This window comes from Tetrao urogallus, assembly GCF_951394365.1.
Source record: "Tetrao urogallus genome assembly, chromosome: 3".
NCBI lineage: Eukaryota > Metazoa > Chordata > Aves > Galliformes > Phasianidae > Tetrao > Tetrao urogallus.
The window spans coordinates 13,206,439-13,226,676 of NC_136815.1; the positions used below are offsets into that span (position 1 = coordinate 13,206,439).

The 20,238-nt window shown below is 41.1% G+C and overlaps 1 protein-coding gene across 1 annotated transcript; it reads left to right on the forward strand.

Moving 5' to 3' along the window:
- Positions 1-3,022: 3,022 nt before the first annotated feature.
- Positions 3,023-19,719, forward strand: TNFRSF11B (TNF receptor superfamily member 11b; the record flags this gene model as incomplete). The annotated part of the gene is made up of 5 exons (XM_079533758.1): positions 3,023-3,070; positions 12,206-12,575; positions 17,200-17,394; positions 17,810-18,034; positions 19,331-19,719. The coding sequence occupies exons 1-5, from the start codon at positions 3,041-3,043 to the stop codon at positions 19,717-19,719; spliced, it is 1,209 nt and encodes a 402-aa protein (XP_079389884.1). The 5' UTR covers positions 3,023-3,040.
- Between the last annotated feature and the right edge of the window lie 519 nt (positions 19,720-20,238).

Consider the following 20,238-nt stretch of genomic DNA (forward strand, 5'->3'; position numbering starts at 1 on the left):
ATTTTTCTCCATAACTAATTACATTTAAAACAAACTACTCATATTCCTGTAATGTGGCACAGACTACTTAATGCCTACAGTTGCTATATTAGGTTTGTCAGTAAAAAGAAGAAATCCTGGTATTTAAGTTCCTTTTCTTATTGCATCTTGTAAATTATCTTATGGATCATGAATAATTAAAGGAAGTTAACTTTTATAAAATAATTCCAGGCTGTGTCTCTTCCCTGCCGTATGGCATATTGTCACAAACGTGGTTCTTTTAAACACTGCCGAGAACAACTCGGTCGTAGCATGGACAAGTGTTTATTACAGGGTTTGCTGCCTCGTCCTATGATTCTGTTCTGTGCAAAACACATCTTAGCTAATTCCCCAAGGCAAAGTGGCAACACTGTAAAGCTCTTGTGAAAACATTCAAACTGCAGTTTAAACCTTGTTAAAGCATAGTTCTTCTCTGGAAAGTGACACTAAAAATGGCATTGTGGGATTCTGTATTTATTGTCTATTTGTGATCTTCAGATCAAACATGCTAAGTACAGCTATATAGTTCCCTTGTACCATTCACAGCCAGCTCCACAGATCCCAGTGGGATTAGAAAGCTGAAACTTTCCTATTCGTGTATTTTAAGATGATGGTCTCCTTAGCATCTGTCCAGAGCTGTTGTCCTCACCGAAACAGGTACGCTTCACCTCCATTAAGGCGAATGAGCTCAGGGAGGATTTGCCTTATTCTCATACTCTGAATGCAAATATACAGAAGAAAAAAAAAGCAGACCTGTTGAAGATGCCACTTCTTAATGATAGTCACACTTTGAGCTAAGCTACTTGACTGCCTTTTTAATTTTTTCAGTTGTTGCACAGCATAAAAAGAAAAACTGGATCTCTAGAAATGTCTTCTATGAACAGTATTCCCTATAAACATTAACTGGCAGAAGCACAGGATTATGAGCTGCATTTTTATTTCTCCAGAGATCCAGCTGTTGTATATTTATGGCGGGCACCAGCAATGAGATGACAAGCCTAACTCAAAGCCCACTGAAACTAGCTTACAGTGTTCGATTACCTGTAGGAGCTTGCTATGGATTTGCTGCTTTTCCTTCTCTGGTATCTGAGTGGGGAGCAATTGGTATCACCTACCCCCAGGGTCAGAAGTTGACTCTGGTGCTGGGTATTGCCAGTCAGAAGACTGCATTATTGTGTCCCAGATCTTGATGACAACATTAATTTGGCTTAAATAACTTCTGCTGATGGAGCTGTTGTAGCATTCTTTGTAATACTTTAAGTTGGCCCCTGTATGGAAAATAATGCACTCAGTATAGCTACTTGTACGTGGTCAACGATGGACATTTAGAAAATGGTCCTTCTCTTCACACCACAGAGAAAATATCAGGGTAGATCCAGACTATCAGCACTGCTGTGTCTTTATCTAGGCAGCATGTCCACTAACATGCCTAAGAGTAGATATCAAAGTACTAGAAGTCTCTGAAAAGGTTACAGGAACATCTAGAGCATCCATTTAAGTAATGAAATGATAACAACTACCTGACAGATGTCAGCAATACGCCTCTGGGTAGCTGGATTTCCATGCCAATTTTCACACTGCCTCTTAGAAAGGACTCATCACTAATTCAAGTGTCTTGAATTTCTATCATGTTGACGAGTACAATCAGCATCTGTTTCAGTCTCAGGTTATGCTTGATGGGTGTTCAGACCATTACAGATGTATAAGGAGGAATGTGCTGGGCTGTCCTTGAAGACTATGGCTTCCTGACTTAGCATAGCTGGATTTTGTAAAACAACGTGCAGGCTTTTTCCACCTCCTTCTTGCCAATCCCACACAGCCTCGTGACTCAGAGGGGCAAAACTGCACAATTCAGAGGCAGTGTGGGCCCCAGATTTCAAATGCTTGAGAGCTGGAATATCTAGAGCTGAGGTTTTCGGTCTGGCCTACGAAAAAGGGCAGAAAACCATCTGTGAAAACTGGATGCACGACTAGGTTTGGCTTCTACCCCGGGATCACACAGAGTCTGAAATACGGACGATAATCACTTTCTGGGTATCTACAGGTTAGGAAAAGGAATACTTTGTTCAGACCTCTGAGAGGAAAGTCACACCCTGGCTGACTTTCCTGGGGTACCAGCCTAGAGAAGGCCAGCGGGTCAGAGCCCCCACAGAGCTCCAGGCTGGTACCTGAGGGCCTACCAAGGAAAAGGAATGAAAAATCATCAGTGTTTGATCTGCAGGAAAAAAAGAAAAAAAAAAAAAATCTTTTCTGATTAAAAACACCGCACGGGGAAGAAGGAAGAAGCACGGGGCCCTTTGCCCAAAGGGTGGCATGGGCACTTGGCCAGGCAGCAGAGCCACTGCTGGCGTTCCCACGTCGGCAGGGAAGGGAAATCAGCAGGGTTTCTCCTTCCCCTCCACCTCCCCCTTCCCGACCTTTGTTTCCCAGCCAGCCCCGCTCCTGGAAATCCCTGGGCAACCAGGCAGAAAGAAGCCTGCGGGCTCGGTGAGGAATGGCAGCCCTGGGTGAGCTCCAGGCTCCCTGTGGGGGCTGGCTGTGGGGCCGTGGGGTCTGCAGCTCACCCGCTGGCAGTGATTTCTAAACACGTCCCCTATAAGCCTGACTGCTGAGACATGTTGTCCTGGAAGTGTGTCTCCCCACCAAGCCAGCTGCATAGGGGAGAGGGGGGGGAAAGACAGACAGACAGACAGAGCCCAATTAAACCCTCCCCTGGCCGGCCCCTGACACTCCCTCCTGCATTTTCCAGTCTGTGGTTACAGCACTCAAAGAGTTCCATTAAATCATCAGATTTTACAGGTTCCTAAAAAAAAAAAAAAAAAAAAAAAAAGGGAGAGAGAGAAAAGTTTGGTCATAGTAGGGAATGAGTGATCAAAGCTGAGCCAAAGCTTCCTGTTACACCGGGACTATATATATACCGTGTCTTTAATGTTGGGGGATGTCAGCAGGCTGCTAGGAGGCTGGAGCACTGGCTAGCTCTGCCTGATTTCCCAGCGCGCTGAGGTTTCTTCCACCAACCACAATGAACAAGTTCCTGTGCTGCACGCTTGTGGTAAGTCCCTTCAGAGAGGTAGATGGGGCTTGAGATGGATTGCAGCTTCAGAGATGAGGCAGAAAAGACACAGGGCTTTTCTATTGTATTTTTGTTGGTGGTGTTTTCCTTTGTTTTTGTTTTTCTTTTTCTTTTGCCTTTTCTTCATTTTCCTGGTGAACACTTTTTGTTTCATCACACTGGGCTTTCCTGGTGAGGTTTGGACACGTCTCACGTCAGGAAGGAAGCAGAGATTTTGATCCGTTTCTTAAGGTAGTGGCATGATTTACTTTTTTTGCCTTCTTTCTTATCTTCCTCTCACCTTTTGCAAGGCTTCATTGTGCTGTACTAATATAAAATACTGTACGTCGGAATGAGTTTTAGAAACAGCAGGCTGGGATGTTTGTATTTTATTTACAGAAGCTCCATCCCTGCCTGTCTGTGTAGTCGTTCCTACAGTGGCACAAGGCAGTGTCTCACATACTGGGCTGGCTTTCTTTCCCTGAAAAACCACTGTGACTCCAGAAAAAAAGTATGTGTGCTTATTTTGGCTAAGAAAATCCAGCTTCGTGTGTAAGAAAATGATGAATTGGGAGCTGTGTCTGTACTTTTACAGAAAAAAAATTATGTTATTAAATCAGGTAAAGCCCCTCATTAAATAAGTTTTTGTTTACTTGGTGATTTACAAAGATACTTCCAGATGCAAATTTAGAGATGTTAGCAGTGCAATAAATCTTTCAAAAGACCATTTAATCTGTTTAGCTGTGTGGAATTTTATATGACGCCAGTTTAATTAAAACCTGCATGCAGCCGGATACTCTGTAGCATCTGCTTGGAGACTATTCACCTTTTGGATAAGAAAACATTTATATAAAAACATTTAAGAAGTACTGTTCATAGTAGGATGTTATGTGTGTCTGCACAATAACTTGTTTCTCGTTTGTTTTGGTGAGTACAGGGACATTAATTTTGTGGTGGAACACTAGAACTGAGTTCCAGTTATTCTGAAAGCTCTTTATAAATGCACCAAGATTTCCAGGATCTGATGAGTAATGCATGTTTATTACTTTCAGTAGGACTTTCTGAAAGAGCTGTTTGAGAAACAAACCAAAATAATTAATGGTGCACGAGAAGCAAAAATTGTCAGGCTCGTGGTTGGCAAGCTAAAATGCAAGACAACTTTTTCATCTAAGGCATAACATTGCGCCTTCTTTGTCTGTGAGGAAGCACAGAAATCTAATTTGAACATTTCGGCTTCTTATCTGTGGTTGCCATAAAGTGCTCACATTAGCACTGTGCTTCTACTTAAATGTAATGTGCCTATTCATGTTCTTTCTTAAAGTCATAGTTTTGGGTGATGTTCAGCATAATCTTGGGCAGTGGAGTCTCTGTGCTGAAATATATCACAGTGACAGGAGTGCATATCAGAGAGCTTCATCATTCAACTCTTTTTTTTTCTTTCTAGTTAAAGGCAATTTATTTTATGTTATTGTGAAATTTAAGTGCTGTTGGATGTTCCGTAGCTCTGAGGATAGTTTGAGTACTTCTTCTGTAAGAACACTTGTAGGAGGCACAGCAGCAGTTCAAAGTTGTGTGTGTTTGGCTTAAACGCCTCGGTTTTGGAGTTACCATCACTGAAAAGGATGGTTTGGACATGATGTACTTTCAGCCTTGGCCTCTTTGCTGAAAGTTTCAGCAAGGAGACCTGCTGTGGTAATGCATGCATGTATGTGTTGTTTGTTGGAACACTAAAACAGCTTACAAACATACAAGCCTTATGAAATAGGCTGAATTGAAAGAAATTCCCCAGAGCTGGATCTTGTTACTTGTCACGTAACTATTTTGACCCTTAAACTTGACCTTTCTCTATTTTGGATCTCTGGGTGCATGTGACATGCTTTTTCTGGCCTGACTGTTGGGTTTGCTGTGTGTAGGCAGCAGTGGCTTTGCAGCCTGAGAGGGTAGGAGTTATCTTTCTGTCTGACTTTCCTTCTTTCTTTCTGTCTGTCTGCCTGCACGTGTGTTGGATAAAAATAAAGCACCAAAGTTACCAGAAGAACTTTAAAAGTTGTTGGAATTTAAATTAGACACACTTCTCTAATCTCATAGAAACTTTAATTTTGCTCCTTTGGTAGTTAACTTTCATACTAGTAGATTCACTAACTGATGGTCTTCCGGGGGAAAAACACCTGTTTGCACATAGTATCAGCCACACTGTTTTTCTAGCTAACTGATATTATTAGTTCTGTTCAGTGCAACCTGTAGTCATGTTGGTATCATCTCAAGTTCGTGTTAGCTCCAAGTCTTGATGTCACACTGATGAATTACGTTCAAAAATAGGATTTATGGTTAAGATACATCTTTTGGTGAGTAGCTAGTTAGTCTTTCCTACTTTCTCCCAACACAATCGTCAAGTGAAGTACAACTGTCATAAATGAAGGCACGCAGCTGCTTTTCAGTTGAATGTCATTTTCCTACCATTGGAAATGAAACAATTGTTTAGACCCCAAAATTGCTCTGTGAGTGACAATTGTGTTTGAAAATCTCTACAAGATTTGAATTGCTAACATCATATCCCAGGAGAGAAAGAAATAGTGGTCGATATCCAGTTTTGAATACAGACGGCTCGAAAGTGTCACTAATTACATTTCTTAAATAAGACAGTGGCCACCAGTCTGCAAAGTATCCTCTATTCAAAAGTAGGTCCTGTAATATGCAAAGTGAATGGATTGCATTGAAATAGCTGGCAAAATGGTGGGGCAGCTTTATAAGCAGATCTGAAACCAGCCAAAATAACTGTTTTAGCTATTGTTGTGTGCCTGGTGCTAAACTGTGCCCTGCTGAAAAAATATTTCCCCTGGTCTGTGCTAAGAGAGCCTGCTAATTATGAGCTAAACAGTTCTGCGTATCTGTCACCCCAAATAATTTACACTTAGTGATTGCATGGTCTCTCACCTGAAACAGAGGGGTGATGAGGATGAAATATCTCCCAGCTGGCCAGATGGACATGGCTCTTTTTTCCCTAGATGAAAAAAAATATATTAACATTGGCTATTTGCAGTAGATGGCCATGGATCAGACTCAGCAGAAAGTGTCTTGTGTGGTTACTTCCAAACTTAATGATCCTATGATTCTATAAGCTATTAGTTAGGTGAACCTCTTTAATGCCATTCAGTTCCATATTTTGTCAGTAGGATTTCCCTGGGTTCTGGGCATGGAGCATTCTGCTCTAAGGACAGAGGGCCTCCTGCCCTAGCTTTGTGCCAATACCTTGTGTAAAGATCAAAGTAGGAGAGCTTTTACTTTCAACCCAACGCAAACACTAGGAGCAATCTGACAAATGCCTTGAACAGTTATTTATCAAGCAGGAAAATATGTTTCAGAATAGTTGCGGAATGCAAAACAGAAACAGAACAGATTTATCTTTCTCAGAAAATTAAACATTCTCCTTTGGTCTACAACCCCAAACCACAGCACCAAACTATATAATAATATTTTCATATGTTGAAAAAACACTTTCTTTTCCTTCACAAAGCAGTGATTTAAGGGGATGATGCTTGAAAGATTATTGCTTTATGGGCTTTGTCTTCCAGTTCATTTTAATTCAACAAGAAAAGACAAGCAGCTCTTTGCCTTACATTTGAAGATGAAAGAAAAGGGTGTGTGCTGTTTTCATGCCCTTTTACAATCACATTATTTCTCTTTCAAAAGCATCTTCGAAGGGCACAAATAAATGGAAAGCACAATCCTTTTATGTGAGGATTGCGTGTTTTGTGTATGCTGACTGAAGATAGTATGGAAAAATATTGCTTTAGGCCTAATGTATGGAGTGACAGAATCAAAGAAATGTTGTTTGGCCTTGAGTAACTCATTTTGGCTAAAACATTGTAAGTACCAATACATAAACCCAGAGCTATTAGAATATTTTAAAACATGAGTCCAATTTTGATATCATCCTCTAAGCTAAAGACTCCAATATGGTTATCAGCAAGTCCTGCCTTCAGTTGTCTCAGCATATGCTTGCATGGCACTGATTTACACCAGGACTGTGTTTTGGTATTTACAGTTCGTCCCAACTACTTGCATGGAGATGGCCATCCTAAGAGGTGCTCAGGATTTACATTACGGAGATGATGGAGGACTGGGTTTTTCAGCCCTTACAGAACTGGGCTCGTGGTGTTCAGCTGAGATGAACTTCATCCAATAGGCTGATAGCTGTAGTCAATGAAACTAGATTTTTTTTCTGTTGTTTTAGCAATAATTTTGTTACTGATTGCACTTCGTATTTGCAGAACAAAATAAATCGACGAACTGGGGATTGTTTTCTTAAACTGAACCTTGTGCTTTGCTAGCATAGGAAAATCCTTTGCAATTCAGGACTTTCTGAATCAGTCTAACAGTTAATTTGTTGAGATGAACGAGGTACTGAGTGTTGGGATAGAAAGGAAATGCTTATGTTTTAAAATTGAAAGAGACTGCCTATGTCAATTGCATCCATCTCTCAGCTCTTCCAGGAAACCGAGCAGCTTTTAGAAATGCATCAAGACCTATACTTAAACTACTTGGGTTTCTTGCACCTGCTTCTCGGTAAAAGGCTGCTCCTGGACTTTCTCTGGCAAGAGAATCCCCTTTTCATTTGCCAACATTATTCTTTAACTGAGAAAATCCTACTCTTGCCCTGTATTCCCTGTCTGTACTGAATCTATAGGTACTGTTTTAACTTGCCAAGCTATTGAACAGTTAACATCTTAATGGCAATGCTCTCCATTTCCTTCTCATCTCTCCTGACATTTCTTCTTATTTGCATTACCTTCTTCTAAACAAGAATGAACAGAATTTTGTGCAATGTATTGAATGACAAATCCATAATTCTAGCCAAGGGCATTTTTGATAGACTCCAGCTTCAGTTTCTTAAGAGTTTAAAAGGTAAACTGAGGCCAGACTTCCAGTTTCTCACTTCTTTCAAGCTAGAACATGCCTTTTTCTCCAACTAGTGCAAGCAGGTCAGTGACAACATGATTTTAGGAGAAATCTTGCTTTCATTGTAGCTCTCAGGAAGATTGACAGTTCAGGATTAGTAAGTTCTGATTGACACATTTACAAGTACTCCAGCACTGCTGTTTCTTTACAGCAGAGATTCAGGAGTTTAATACTTAGTGTGTCTTTATGTATGGGCATCTAGTTCAATCAGAGGCTTTACATGACAGAGGATTGGCTTTCAACTTGGTCTTAGCGTGACTTAGGAGGAGAAATGGCAGGAATGACATAAATACATTTCATTAGCATTTTAATTTGGTCCAGGAAGTCTTTGAATGGCCTCTCCTGATCATCCTTATTTGCTGTAGTTTAGTTTGCACAGCAGAGCAGACTTAGAGTGCACAAGGTGGATTTACAAAAATAACCTGGATTGATGAAAGGAAATCCAGAGAGATGGACTCTGGAGACACACCAGATGCGCTGTAACTGCATGGTAGCAGCCTAAAGTTAGTCCCAAACAACCCCCACTGAATCATGCTTCATGTGGATGTCAGGTGTTCAGCACCATCTGTTCTGCACCACAAATCTGCTGTAACAGGTGACCTAGCTCGTCATCCAAGCACAACTGGGGGGATGTTCTTTAGCATGTCTTACGCTAGGAGACTGGACAACTTAGTGAACTTCCCCTCTGACTTATTCCATGGGCTGAGGGACAGGAAGCTTTTCATTCTGTTTGTGCCATGTCACTGCAGTAAAACTGTAAAAAATACTTGATTACCTTCCACCACCTTCCCTGCCTTTTTTGCAAAACTTCTGAAAAATAGCTTGCCTTTATTTTGATGCTTGGCTTAGGTTCAAGGATAACTTCTGATTTTCAGGTTATATATTGAAACCCGTAATAGTCACTTGTGTTAGCTGTTCTCTGTCTGAATAGAAGACAATCTTCTATACAATCTAAGCATTTTCAAGGGATCTATAGCAGTTCTATGAAGAAGGATGATATTGGAGTCTTGAAATGCACTTAGCAACATACTAATGGCTGTGCTGGGTCTGAGAAAAAAATGATCCAAGAAAAATCCCTAAAATGCCCCATATGCTGTCTATAGCAAGAGTTGATACACAGAGGAGATGTAAGCAACGGGTGGAAATACAGTGATGTTTTTCCAAAACACTCTTTCAGACTCATGCAATTTGTGGTTTGGGATTTCTTGATTAAGAGGTGATGTTTGTGTTTAATTGCCCCTTATTTGAATGTTCCTCCTTTATTTTGTCCTGCTGAATTTTGCACCCAGCTGCTTACTTGTCTTGTGGCAATGAATTACGGCAGGTCGCTATACTAATAGGATTGCAAATGTCAAACAACAGTAGCAGTGTCTAATACAGCTCTGTGTTGAAAATGATGTATGAGATGTTTTGATAAAATACTGAGATACTAATTGCATTTATAGCTTCGGTTTGACTGGGAGATCTTTAGCCATAATTATTTATGAAATGAAGGAGTTTCTGCATACATGAGGTTCAGCCTGCGATTGACAGATCATTGCAGCTGTATAATTTGTGTTTCTGGAAAGACAAGTCTGATGTGCTTTTCTATTAAAAATGCAAGCAAAAAAAATGAAATGCAAAGACTGATAGTCTTGGTGACACTGATATATTAATCCTATTAACATGTTTATTTGTTACACTCATTTAGATTAATAGTATTTTGCTTGGCAGCTATTTGTACTTCCAGAGTTAAAGCTTAGCACAGTCTCATACATACTGTTCAGGTATGTTTTTGTTCCTCTCAGTCTGGACCTTTAAAGTGAAATAATTTTTTAATCGAATGATGCTATAATGAAAATTTGAATCAGTTTCTCTCTGCAGCTGTGTTGAATTGACTTGTTTCTCACGGCAGTGGGCTCTTCAGGAAGGGAGTACCTCCATTTTCCCCCACAAAACACCATGCTCTTACGTCTGGATTAATGAAATTGAATTCTTTTAACCCAGGAAACTTGCCTTCACAAGAGGCAAGTGAAAGGCAGCTAATCCTTTCACTTGCCTCTTGTCTGTGATTTCCAATGTAAATTGCCAAGTAAGAAAAACACACATTGTTGTCGTTCCTACTTCTGCCCGTTACAGAGGCAATTGATCAGCCTTGAAATGGTTCATCTAACCATTCAGTGCCTGAAAACATGTAAGCAAAAATAGAAAAGGCATGACCAGCTTGTCTGGTTGCTGTCCCTGATCATTTTCACAGTGTCAGATCTTCATCTGAGTTAGGTACTGCCTTGGGTTTCCGTGCATGTCTGCACAAAACATGGGTTTATTCTTGTCTTTGTAGTCTTTGTGCTTCATATTGCAGACAGTTGTGTTCTGCAAATGGAGTGCCTTGGACTCTGTGGGATGCTGTAGTATCTACTACAGAATAAAAGCCATTGAAGAAAAACTGACTGTTCGCATCAACAGTTGATGTGTTTATCAAGACTTCCTTATTACTAGTGTAATAGACATAGATTTACCAAGGGTGGGTGCATTTTTCATAGATGGAAAGCCATTCACATTCAAAAAATGTGCTGCACCCTCTTGTTAAACAGACTGCATGGAACAGATCTAGTCATTTAAGAAAAATGAGCTATAGATCATCAGTAAACTTCAGTGGGCAATAAGGAATTTCTTACAGTGAAAGAGGCCGTTCATCGAAAGTGCCAAAAGAAAAGTGGATTCTACAAGAGTAAAGAAAAAAAACCCAACAAACAGAAGAGAGAAGTTACTGGGCTTAGTCAAGAGCGGCCAGAAGCGGCGGGGAAAATCCATACTGTGTACATTTCATTCTTTAGCCTGTCTCAGTACGGCTGTGTAACAATGGATTCAAAGACAGCATGAGAATGCAGTTAAGAATATTTTGAATTCCTAATTTAGGCACCTAATGTTACTTAGTGCAAATTCAGTGACTCTTGTTAGTGCAAATCATTGTCCTTTCCAGCCTTAATAAGAATGCTGCAGTTCTGTGGCATAAATGAGGCCCTTAGTCGAAACCCCTTTAGAAAATTTAGAATCTGAATGACTAGGAAGAGTTAATTCCACATACACTTTGAGGATTGTACATTGGAAAAGAGGAAAATACGTTCTTGAAATGGAATTTGTGACTCTGTTAACTCACTAGGCCAGAAATAGCAGTAAAGACCATCAGGGCTGGATCTTTAATTTGAACAGATACATAGAAAAGTTTCTTCATTCAGAGTCAGTTTGCTGCACGATTCTAAAATGTACGAGTTTCAAAGGGAAGCAAGAAGTATGTCAGGGTTCTCAGTGTGAAGGGCAAGCTCCTGGCAAACCCTTTGGGGCTGTGCTGAGGGAAATAAATGAGAGAACTTTAGGCTGGTGGGATCACGTAACCAAAATTTTAGTGACAAGACCAAAGTGACGTGATATCAAGGCTGTCTCTACAGAAGGGCAGGGCCACCTCAGACCATGAGGTCCTGAATTGTGCCAGCAAAACAGACTTGGAGGAAGCAGAAGGGCTTTTGGCCAGAGCTGGACTGGGTCCTTGAGTGGTGCTGAGCATTTCCTGCCTGTGCTTTTAGATAGGAAGTGGAAGCATTAGCCAGACCTGTTCCAGTTTGTGAGAATAAATCCTTATCACACCTTTAATCATAGCATTCTCTGCCTCTGTCTGAAATTACCTCATACTACTGACAGGAACTGCCCTGTGGTGCCCCCCAGAGCTGCCACATTTCAATTCAAGATTAAATGGAAGGCAATGAAAGTCACTTATGTTGTTCTAGCTGGGTACCGTCTTTTAAAGGTATCTGTGCTACTGGTATGTGTCAGATTTGCTCAGATACTTGCTACTTCTTTTGTGTTTGAAGTGATTGATACTCAAGAACACCAGAGTGCATAATCCCTGACTTGCTATGCATGGAGTGTGATGCCAACGGAGCTGACAGGCCAGGTCTGCAGGTGCCAAGAGGCAAAAGGTCATTGCCCAGTGATACTGAAAGGGTGGGAGAAGAATGGCTCAGTAAGATACTAAATTTTTCTCATTCTAAAACAGATGTGGGAGAGACCAGAAGCCGGTCTAACACGAACGTGTTTTTGAAGAGAGCGACATGGTTAGGCTCACCAAAATGTAGGTTTGTATGTGACTGTGGTGCTCACTGAACTGAAGCAAGCAATGTTTTCTTTTCCTGTGGCTAGCTCTTGGACATCTCGGTCAAGTGGAGCATCCAGGACATCTCTCCCCCCAAGTATCTCCATTACGACCCGGGGACATCTCGTCAAGTGATGTGCAACCAGTGCCCTCCCGGGAGCTATGTAAAGCAGCACTGTACGGCTGCCAGCCCCACGGTGTGTGCCCCATGCCCAGATCAGTACTACGCCGAAGACTGGAACAGCAACGACGAGTGCCAGTACTGCAGTGCTGTTTGCAAAGAGCTGCAGTACGTCAAGCAGGAGTGCACGAGCACACAGGACCGCGTCTGCGAGTGCATTGAAGGCCGGTACTTGGAGCTGGAGTTTTGCTTGAAGCACACGGAGTGCCCTCCTGGGTTTGGTGTTGCACAGCCAGGTATGTGCCATTTGTCAGGAAGCACAGAGTTAATCACTGCTCTGCAGTACAGTTGGAGCTCATGGTGCTTACGGGATTAGGAAACAGGCTTGACCAGATGAAGTTACAGGACAGTTAATTACAAAGGCAATTGAACCCTCTCCTAGGCTGCTGCATTTGAACTGTAGCCAAAGGAATGTTTCTCAGTGGAATACCCCCTCCTCTATCCTAATGGCAGTAACTTAATGGCAGCAGCAAATGTAGCAAATTGCACTCTAATGAGAATCATGATGGATTGCCTCTTTTAAAGGAACATTATCTGTAATGTAGTATTTGTGTGTGTGATAAATAATAAGGTTTTTCATTGTGAAATCTGCTGTTTCAAGCAACTGTGTATCTTAACAAACACCGGGACCACTAAGTGTTTGACACCAACTGTATAATTAAAACAATATTAATATAGCTCTAGAAGCACAGCAATATGTGGTAATAATTAATTACCAGCATCCTAAATGGAACTCTTAGGGAAACTGTTACAATTATCACACAAACTACTTTTTTTTTGTCAAGCAGAATGACACTGCATGGTACATCTGGTGGGGATAGAGGGTGAAGCAATGTGTTCCAGTGGAGTGTATTCTTCATTTGAGACAGCATGAATTGTTAAACCAGTAATAAGCTCTTCTCTCTAAACAAAATGCATTATTTATCATTTGGCAAGCGTTTAGCTCCAATATTTAATACAGCCTGAAAGAGTTGTATACTGTCATTGTATTGGAGACTGGTAACAGCCCAGAGGAAGGGAATATCAAAAATAATCAAAGCACCTCCAATAAAAACCTGTAGGCAGCCAGTCTCCAGAACTACAGAATGACTGCCCTAGGTGATACATATACAAAGTGAAAAACAAAGGGGCTGGCTGTAAATTTAGAGACATGCTGAATAATAGCTCAGGAGTCCTCTCTCTGGTTATGAACATTACGTTGGAGAACTAGTCTGATGTAAGGAGCAGTGTTACTGATCACCATTCCTTGAGTAATTGGCTGAGCTCTCTACCCTCATCCTACATCTGCTCTTGCCACCGTTAGGCATTTCTATGCAGTTCCACTGGCAGTGACCATGGTTCCATATTATAAGCTGTCATTAACCTAGGTCCTCACATCTTGTGGCTTGGGTTAATGAAGTTGCGTCACACCTTGACAGCAAGTCAAAAGGGGACACAAAATTCTCAGAAAGCCCACCCAGGAGACAAAGATATAACCCTACAAACACAGTGAAACCATAGTGGACAGATAAGAATCCCTAAGTTTGTAGCAAGACAAACTTTAGAAGATAAATTGTTGAACCATGTATTTATTGGAAAGTCAGTTTCCAAAAGCCCATCAGAATGAACAAGCTAAACCTCAGCAAGACCTCGGATAAGGAATGAAAAGACTATAAGAATTATGTCCTCCTGTGCCAATAGTCAGGTTTTGCAAGGAGGCATTGGCTAGGAATTTAGTAAGCATGGACCACATTTTCTTCCCACTTTCTGCTACATTGTACTGTTGAACTTTGTACTGATTTAAATTCAGAGGGAAGAAAACCTGAATATAGAAGAATACACTCCCACTCCCACACGGGGTGATAGTGTGGTTCAGAGCCTAGGTCAAAGCATAAAGAATTAGAAATGAAATCCGACTGTTGCCCTGCTGATGGCAGCTACATTGGGAAGATACTTTACTTCGGTAGTCCCCATTTCTGCATGTGCATTACGGCTTTGTTCCTTGCTGCTGCAGTCAACCCTATGTGTGGCAGAGCTTTCCAAAGCAATCCACTGGGAGTCAGGACTTCTGCCAGGCTGTTATCTCCCAGCTGTGCTGCTGCTTCCTGCAGGAGAGGGGGATTCCAGTTACCCTGGAGGGAGCGGCAGAAGGGCAGCTGTGATGCGGCCCTGAACAAGAGAAGCCAGATAAGCAGTGAAGAAACTGGAAAGGTGGGGGGACTACTTTGTGCTCAGCAATGGATTGCCTGTTTATTTCCCTCTTGTGCTGCAAAGGTTACAGGGGAACTTCTGAAAGGACCAGCTTACCGTTTGCAGGGACTCTCCTCTCTTCCTCTTCCTTGCTGATGAAACACAGAGTGTCTGTAGAAGGAAAAACTGATATAAGTTCAGACTTCTCAGAAAAAGTAATTGCTGCTTGCTCAGGTGCGGGTGTTGGCTTGAGTTTTGTATCATCTGGAGTCTCCAGCAGTGTGTGTTGGGGAAGTGAGCGCCAGAGCTGCTGTGCATGCAGCCTTACCCAGAGCCTTTGCTGCTGGCTGCAGAAATTGCAGGGTTTGGGCTTGACAGTATCCAGGGCCTCTGTTTTCCAGGTGCACAGCAGCTAAACTTTTCCCCTTTGTTTTCACCTCGGGTCTAATGGAAGAAGAGCTAGATCATAGAATCAGACAATCCTTAGAGTTGGAAGGGACCTTTAAAGGCCATCTAGTCCAGCTCCCCTACAATGAACAGGGATATGCACAGCTAGATCAGATAGCCTGGCGTCTGGTCTGGCCTCACCTTGAAATTCTTCTGGGACAGGGCATGAATCACATCTCTGGGCAACCTGCTCCTGTGCCTCACCACTCTCACTGCAAAGGACTCTTTCCTTATATCTAATCTAAATGTACCCTCTTTAAGCTTGAAGCCATTTCCCTTTGTTCTATCACAGCAGACCCTGCTAAAGAGCCTGTTTCTTTTCTGTAGATCTCCTTTAGATACTGGAAGGCCGCTCTCAGATCACCTCAGAACCTACTCTTCTTCAGGCCGAACAGCCCCAGCTCTCTCCGCTGTCCTTGTAGGAGAGGTGTTCCATCTCTTGGACCATTTTTGTGGCTCTCCTCTGAATGCGTTCCAACAGATCTGTATCAGATCAGATTATATATTTCATGGCTAGTTGAAAACTCCTGACTCTTTTCTCTGAGGAAATATCCCAAATAAATAAAATTTACTTCAAAACTAGAGCTGTAATAAGCATCCACATGTAAATACTACCAAGATACACTAGATGGAGGCACTTTCATATTCAAATAAGATTGTTAATTATTATTTGCAAATAATATTAAGCATGTGCTTAAGTCTGTGTTCAGTAATGCAATATTGTATAGTAGAGCGTAGGCACTTGCTTAAGTGATGTCTGCATAACTGTGAATTAAGAGTGAATATAAAGCAATTAAAGATATTTCAAAGCTGACCCAGTTTCAGTCCCCTCCCTTGAGCAGGACTGCCACCCACCAACTCAGGCTGCCCAGGGCCCCATCTGACCTCACCTTGAACACCTCCAGGTATGGGTCACCCACAGCTTCTCTAAGCGGCCTGTGCCACTGCCTCACTGCACTCTGAATAACAAATTTTTTCCTGTCATCTAATCTGAATTTCCCCTCTTTTACTTTAAAACTCTTCCCTGTTGTGCTATCACTATCAACCCAAATAAAAACTTCATTTACCTCCTGTTTATAAGCTCCTTTAGGTATTGGAAGACCACAATGAGATCTCTCCAAAGCCTTCTCCAAGCTAAACACGCCCAACTCTCTCAGCCTTTCTTTGCAGGAAAGGTGTTCCAGCCAAGTGATCATCTTCTTGGCTCTCCTCTGGACCCACTCCAACAGCTCCACATCCTTCCCATGCTAGGGCCCCAGGTCTAGATAAAATACTGCAGGTGGGGCGGCATGAGGGCAGAGCAGAAAGATACAATCACCTCTTTCTCCCTTCTGCCACCACTCTTTGGAGGTAACCCAGGGTACTGTCAGCCTTCCAGGCTACAAGCTCACACTGCTGGCTCATGTTCAGTTTTTCGTGTACCAGGGCTTTGCACTCAGTCTGTACTCATATCCCTGACTCGAAAGTGCAGCATCTTGCACTTGGCCTTGTTGAACCTCAGCAGGTCTGCTTTTTGAGCTTATTCAAGCCCCTTTAGACGGCATCCTTTCCTTCAGTCATATCAACTGCACCACTCAGCATGGTGTCATCAGCAAATTTGCTGAGGGCATAACAATGTCTTCTAAACCATGTAAATATATCTGTATGTGTGTTAAATGTTTTTCGTATATTGGATGGTACTTGGAGTATTTTACTCAAGCCAGGAAAAAATTCAGAATGTTGGTGGAATTATGATTTCCTGTGTAATTTTATACTTCAGAAGTGGAAATACTTATCAGAGGGTCTTTAGTTGATATGTAGTTGAGTTATTTTTGGCTAGAGCTGAAGTAATCCATTTGCGTAAGGTTCTCTGCAGATATTTCAGAGTACAGTTTAGCAGAGAGTCTTGTGCCGTTTAATTATTTTACACAGTGTTAGTGTGGATGAAAGATGAAGGTCAGACATCAGATAACATCTGAATAGATTCAAGTAATTACTTTCTTAAAGATCCTTACAGGAGTTGATAATAAGTGCATCTAAGAGTTCTGTTTATTCCATTAGTCTAGCAGGAGCATCATTCTCTGAAAAAATTACTTGTTTTTAAAACGTAAAGTGTTTTTTTTTCCCCATAATGAGTCCTTTACAGATTAGAAATAAGAAAACGAAGCGATCACAATTTTATAAAGAATGTATATTTTCTTTTTTTTTTTTTTTAACCACTTGAGTTCACATGTAATTGAGTGCAATTTTTTCTTGTTTCCACAGGTACTCCTGAGAGTGACACTGTTTGTAAAAGATGTCCAGATGGATTTTTCTCCAATGAAACATCATCCAAAGCAGTCTGTCAAAAGCACACAAACTGTAGTGCTCTGGGTTTCAAAACAGCATTAAAAGGAAATGCAGTTCGTGACAACATCTGTCAGGAAAATACAGATACGTCACCTCAGAAATGTGGAATAGGTGTGTATCCTATTAAACAAAGTCTGAAAACATACCTTTGACTGCCACTAACATGAAAACATGAGCATTTATGATGAAAATAGCCATTTGCCTGATAATGGCAGTGGCTGGAGTAGAGTCTTGATTCTTTCAGGCCAGACTAAATGGAACTCAAGCACAGAGAGCAACAACACTAAGGATAGCTTCCTAATTTTAGTGATTTTAACTGTTTTTCCTTATTACTCTTGCTGCATGCTGTGTAGTCCAAAGACAAGCAGGGCAACAGAGATGACATTGATGACATATTATTTTGCTATGAGCAGCCTGCTCTAGCTGTAGTTGTCCCTGTTCATTGCAGTAGAATTTGGCTAGATGACCTTCAGGGGTCCCTTCCAACTCAAATGATTCTATTATTCTATTTTTCTTTTTGTTTCAGATGTAACCCTGTGTGAAGAGGCTATGTTTAGGTTTGCTGTTCCTACTCATCTCACACCCAACTGGCTGAACACCCTTGCGGACAATTTGCCTGGGACAAAGATCAGCACAGAAAACATTGAACAGATTAAACAAAGGCACAGTTCACAAGAGCAGACCTTCCAGGTTTTGAAATTATGGAAGCAGCAAAACAAGGAACAGGATACGGTCAAAAAGATTATTCAAGGTACCTGATGTTGTTAGCACTTACATTGAGAGAAACCTAATTGGCATTTTAAAAATTGCTTGGGATCGAATTCCTTCTGGTGATGTATTATGCTCTGAGGAGGCCCCTCAGGGCTTGGCAGAAATTTATTGATGCAGTAAGCACCGTGAAGCTGAGGGAAGGAAACTTTCCTGATCGGCTCAGAGAACTGACTTCTTCACAGGCACATAGGCCCTTGGGAGTACATGTGGTGTCACAGTCCATATTCTCTTTTGAGGCTGTACAGCATACGAAGAATTCTGATTAGACAGGGGGAAAGCATTTCCCACTGTTAGATCCGAGCAGTGGTTAGAGGGAGCAGGATGTGTGCAGCTGAGAGTGCAGTTTGTTTTTATTATGAAATGGAGATTGGCAGCTTGAACCAGGACATCTATACAGAGAGTGGGAGCACATGGGAATACAGAATACACAGACACGCTTTCTCTTCTTTTTCCCTTCCGGGACCTATTTGTCATACCAACTGACTGCTTTGTTTGTGCTGAATCTGCCAAGACAGGTGTCGAAGCTGAAGCAGTGCCACAATGTTAACATGGGGGCTGTATGAAAGCCAGTCTAACTCTTGTGTAAGCCACCATCAACAACCACCACATTTGAATGACCTTTTGTCTACAGGGAATAGATCTGAAAAATGTTACAGAAATGTTTTGGGTTTTTTTTTTGCCTCTCCTTTTAAATATTTATGGCTATGTCAGATTGTGAGGTGTCTAGAACACTTCAGAACTTAAAATGACTACTTTAACAAAGCTTGCCTAAATATTTCTGAGGAAGAATAAATTTTTCATTCACTGGAACCAAATATTAGAAGTCCTATCATGTACACAGAACATTGTGCAAGATAAATGAAACAGGCTTATTGAAATAAATACTTGCTAGTAACCTTGTATGTAATTTGGGGCTGTTTGCATCTGCAAAGTTAATTACATTCTTTAGTTCTTTTCAAAATTGGAGCTTAAAAAAGCCAGTATTGCTGTGAGAACTACTTGAAATAAAAAAAAAAAAAAAACAAAAAAAAAAAAACACAAACTGAGAAGAAATATTTACCTTGATATTTTGGAAGCTTTTTTGCAGGTCATTTTAAAGTTATCATGCACTGTAGAATCATAGAATGTCTTGGGTTGGAAGGGACATCAAGGATCATGAATCTCCAACCCCCCTGCAGTAGGCAGGGCTGCCAACCTCCACATTGAAGACTAGACCAGGCTGCCCAGGGCCCCATCCAAATTGTACTTATGTCTCTTTTCTTTTTGCTTTCTACAGATATTGATCTTTGTGAAAATAGTGTCTTAAAGCATCTCGGCCAACCAAATCTCACCTTTGAACATCTCAACACACTGATGGCCAGTTTGCCAGGCAAGAAAGTGGGAAAAGAAGATATCGAGCGCACAATGAAACTGTGTCAACATGCAGAGCAAGTTCTGAAACTTCTCAATCTGTGGAGAATAAAGAATGGAGACCAGGACACCATTAAAGGTTTAATGTATGGACTGAAGCACTTGAAAACATACCACTTTCCAAAAAGAATCATCCAAAGTCTGAAGAAAGTCATTAAGTTTCTTCACCGATTTCCAGTCTATAGATTATACCAGAAACTCTTTTTAGAAATGGTAGGAAATCAACTTAAATCAGTGAAAGTAAGATGTGTCTAATTCAAGTTATTTTTTATTCTCCACTGACAATTTTTGCCTAATTACTGGCAGCAGTAATTAAACTGGAACGTTGTTTCCCTACATTATCTCTTTCTATTTATAAAAATGCCAGACTGGAATAGCTCTAAGTCTTTTGCAGTGTTCTTGGAGGTTTTTTATTGTGTTGTTTGTTCGCTCAGTTGGTTTTATTTTTTTTGTTTTGTTTTGTTTTTTTTTCTTAATCAATTTTTGTAAAAGCTATTAGCCCTGTTGGTAACACTAAGAGCCTGATTCTGCATTTTTGCACATTCAGAGTTGAAAAGCCCCACTATAGTCCCTAAAGGAGAAAAGAATGCTGGACCAGGCTCTAATGCAGTATTTGCTATTTATATTCTTTGAGATATAAACATTTTTGTTGTACATATTTATTAAGTTAAATGGAAATTGTATGAGACTGAATTTGGGGGAGAGAAATGAAAAGCACACTGTATATTTTCTAGTTAAACAGAAATGATCCCATATATTTTTCTGGCAAAATTT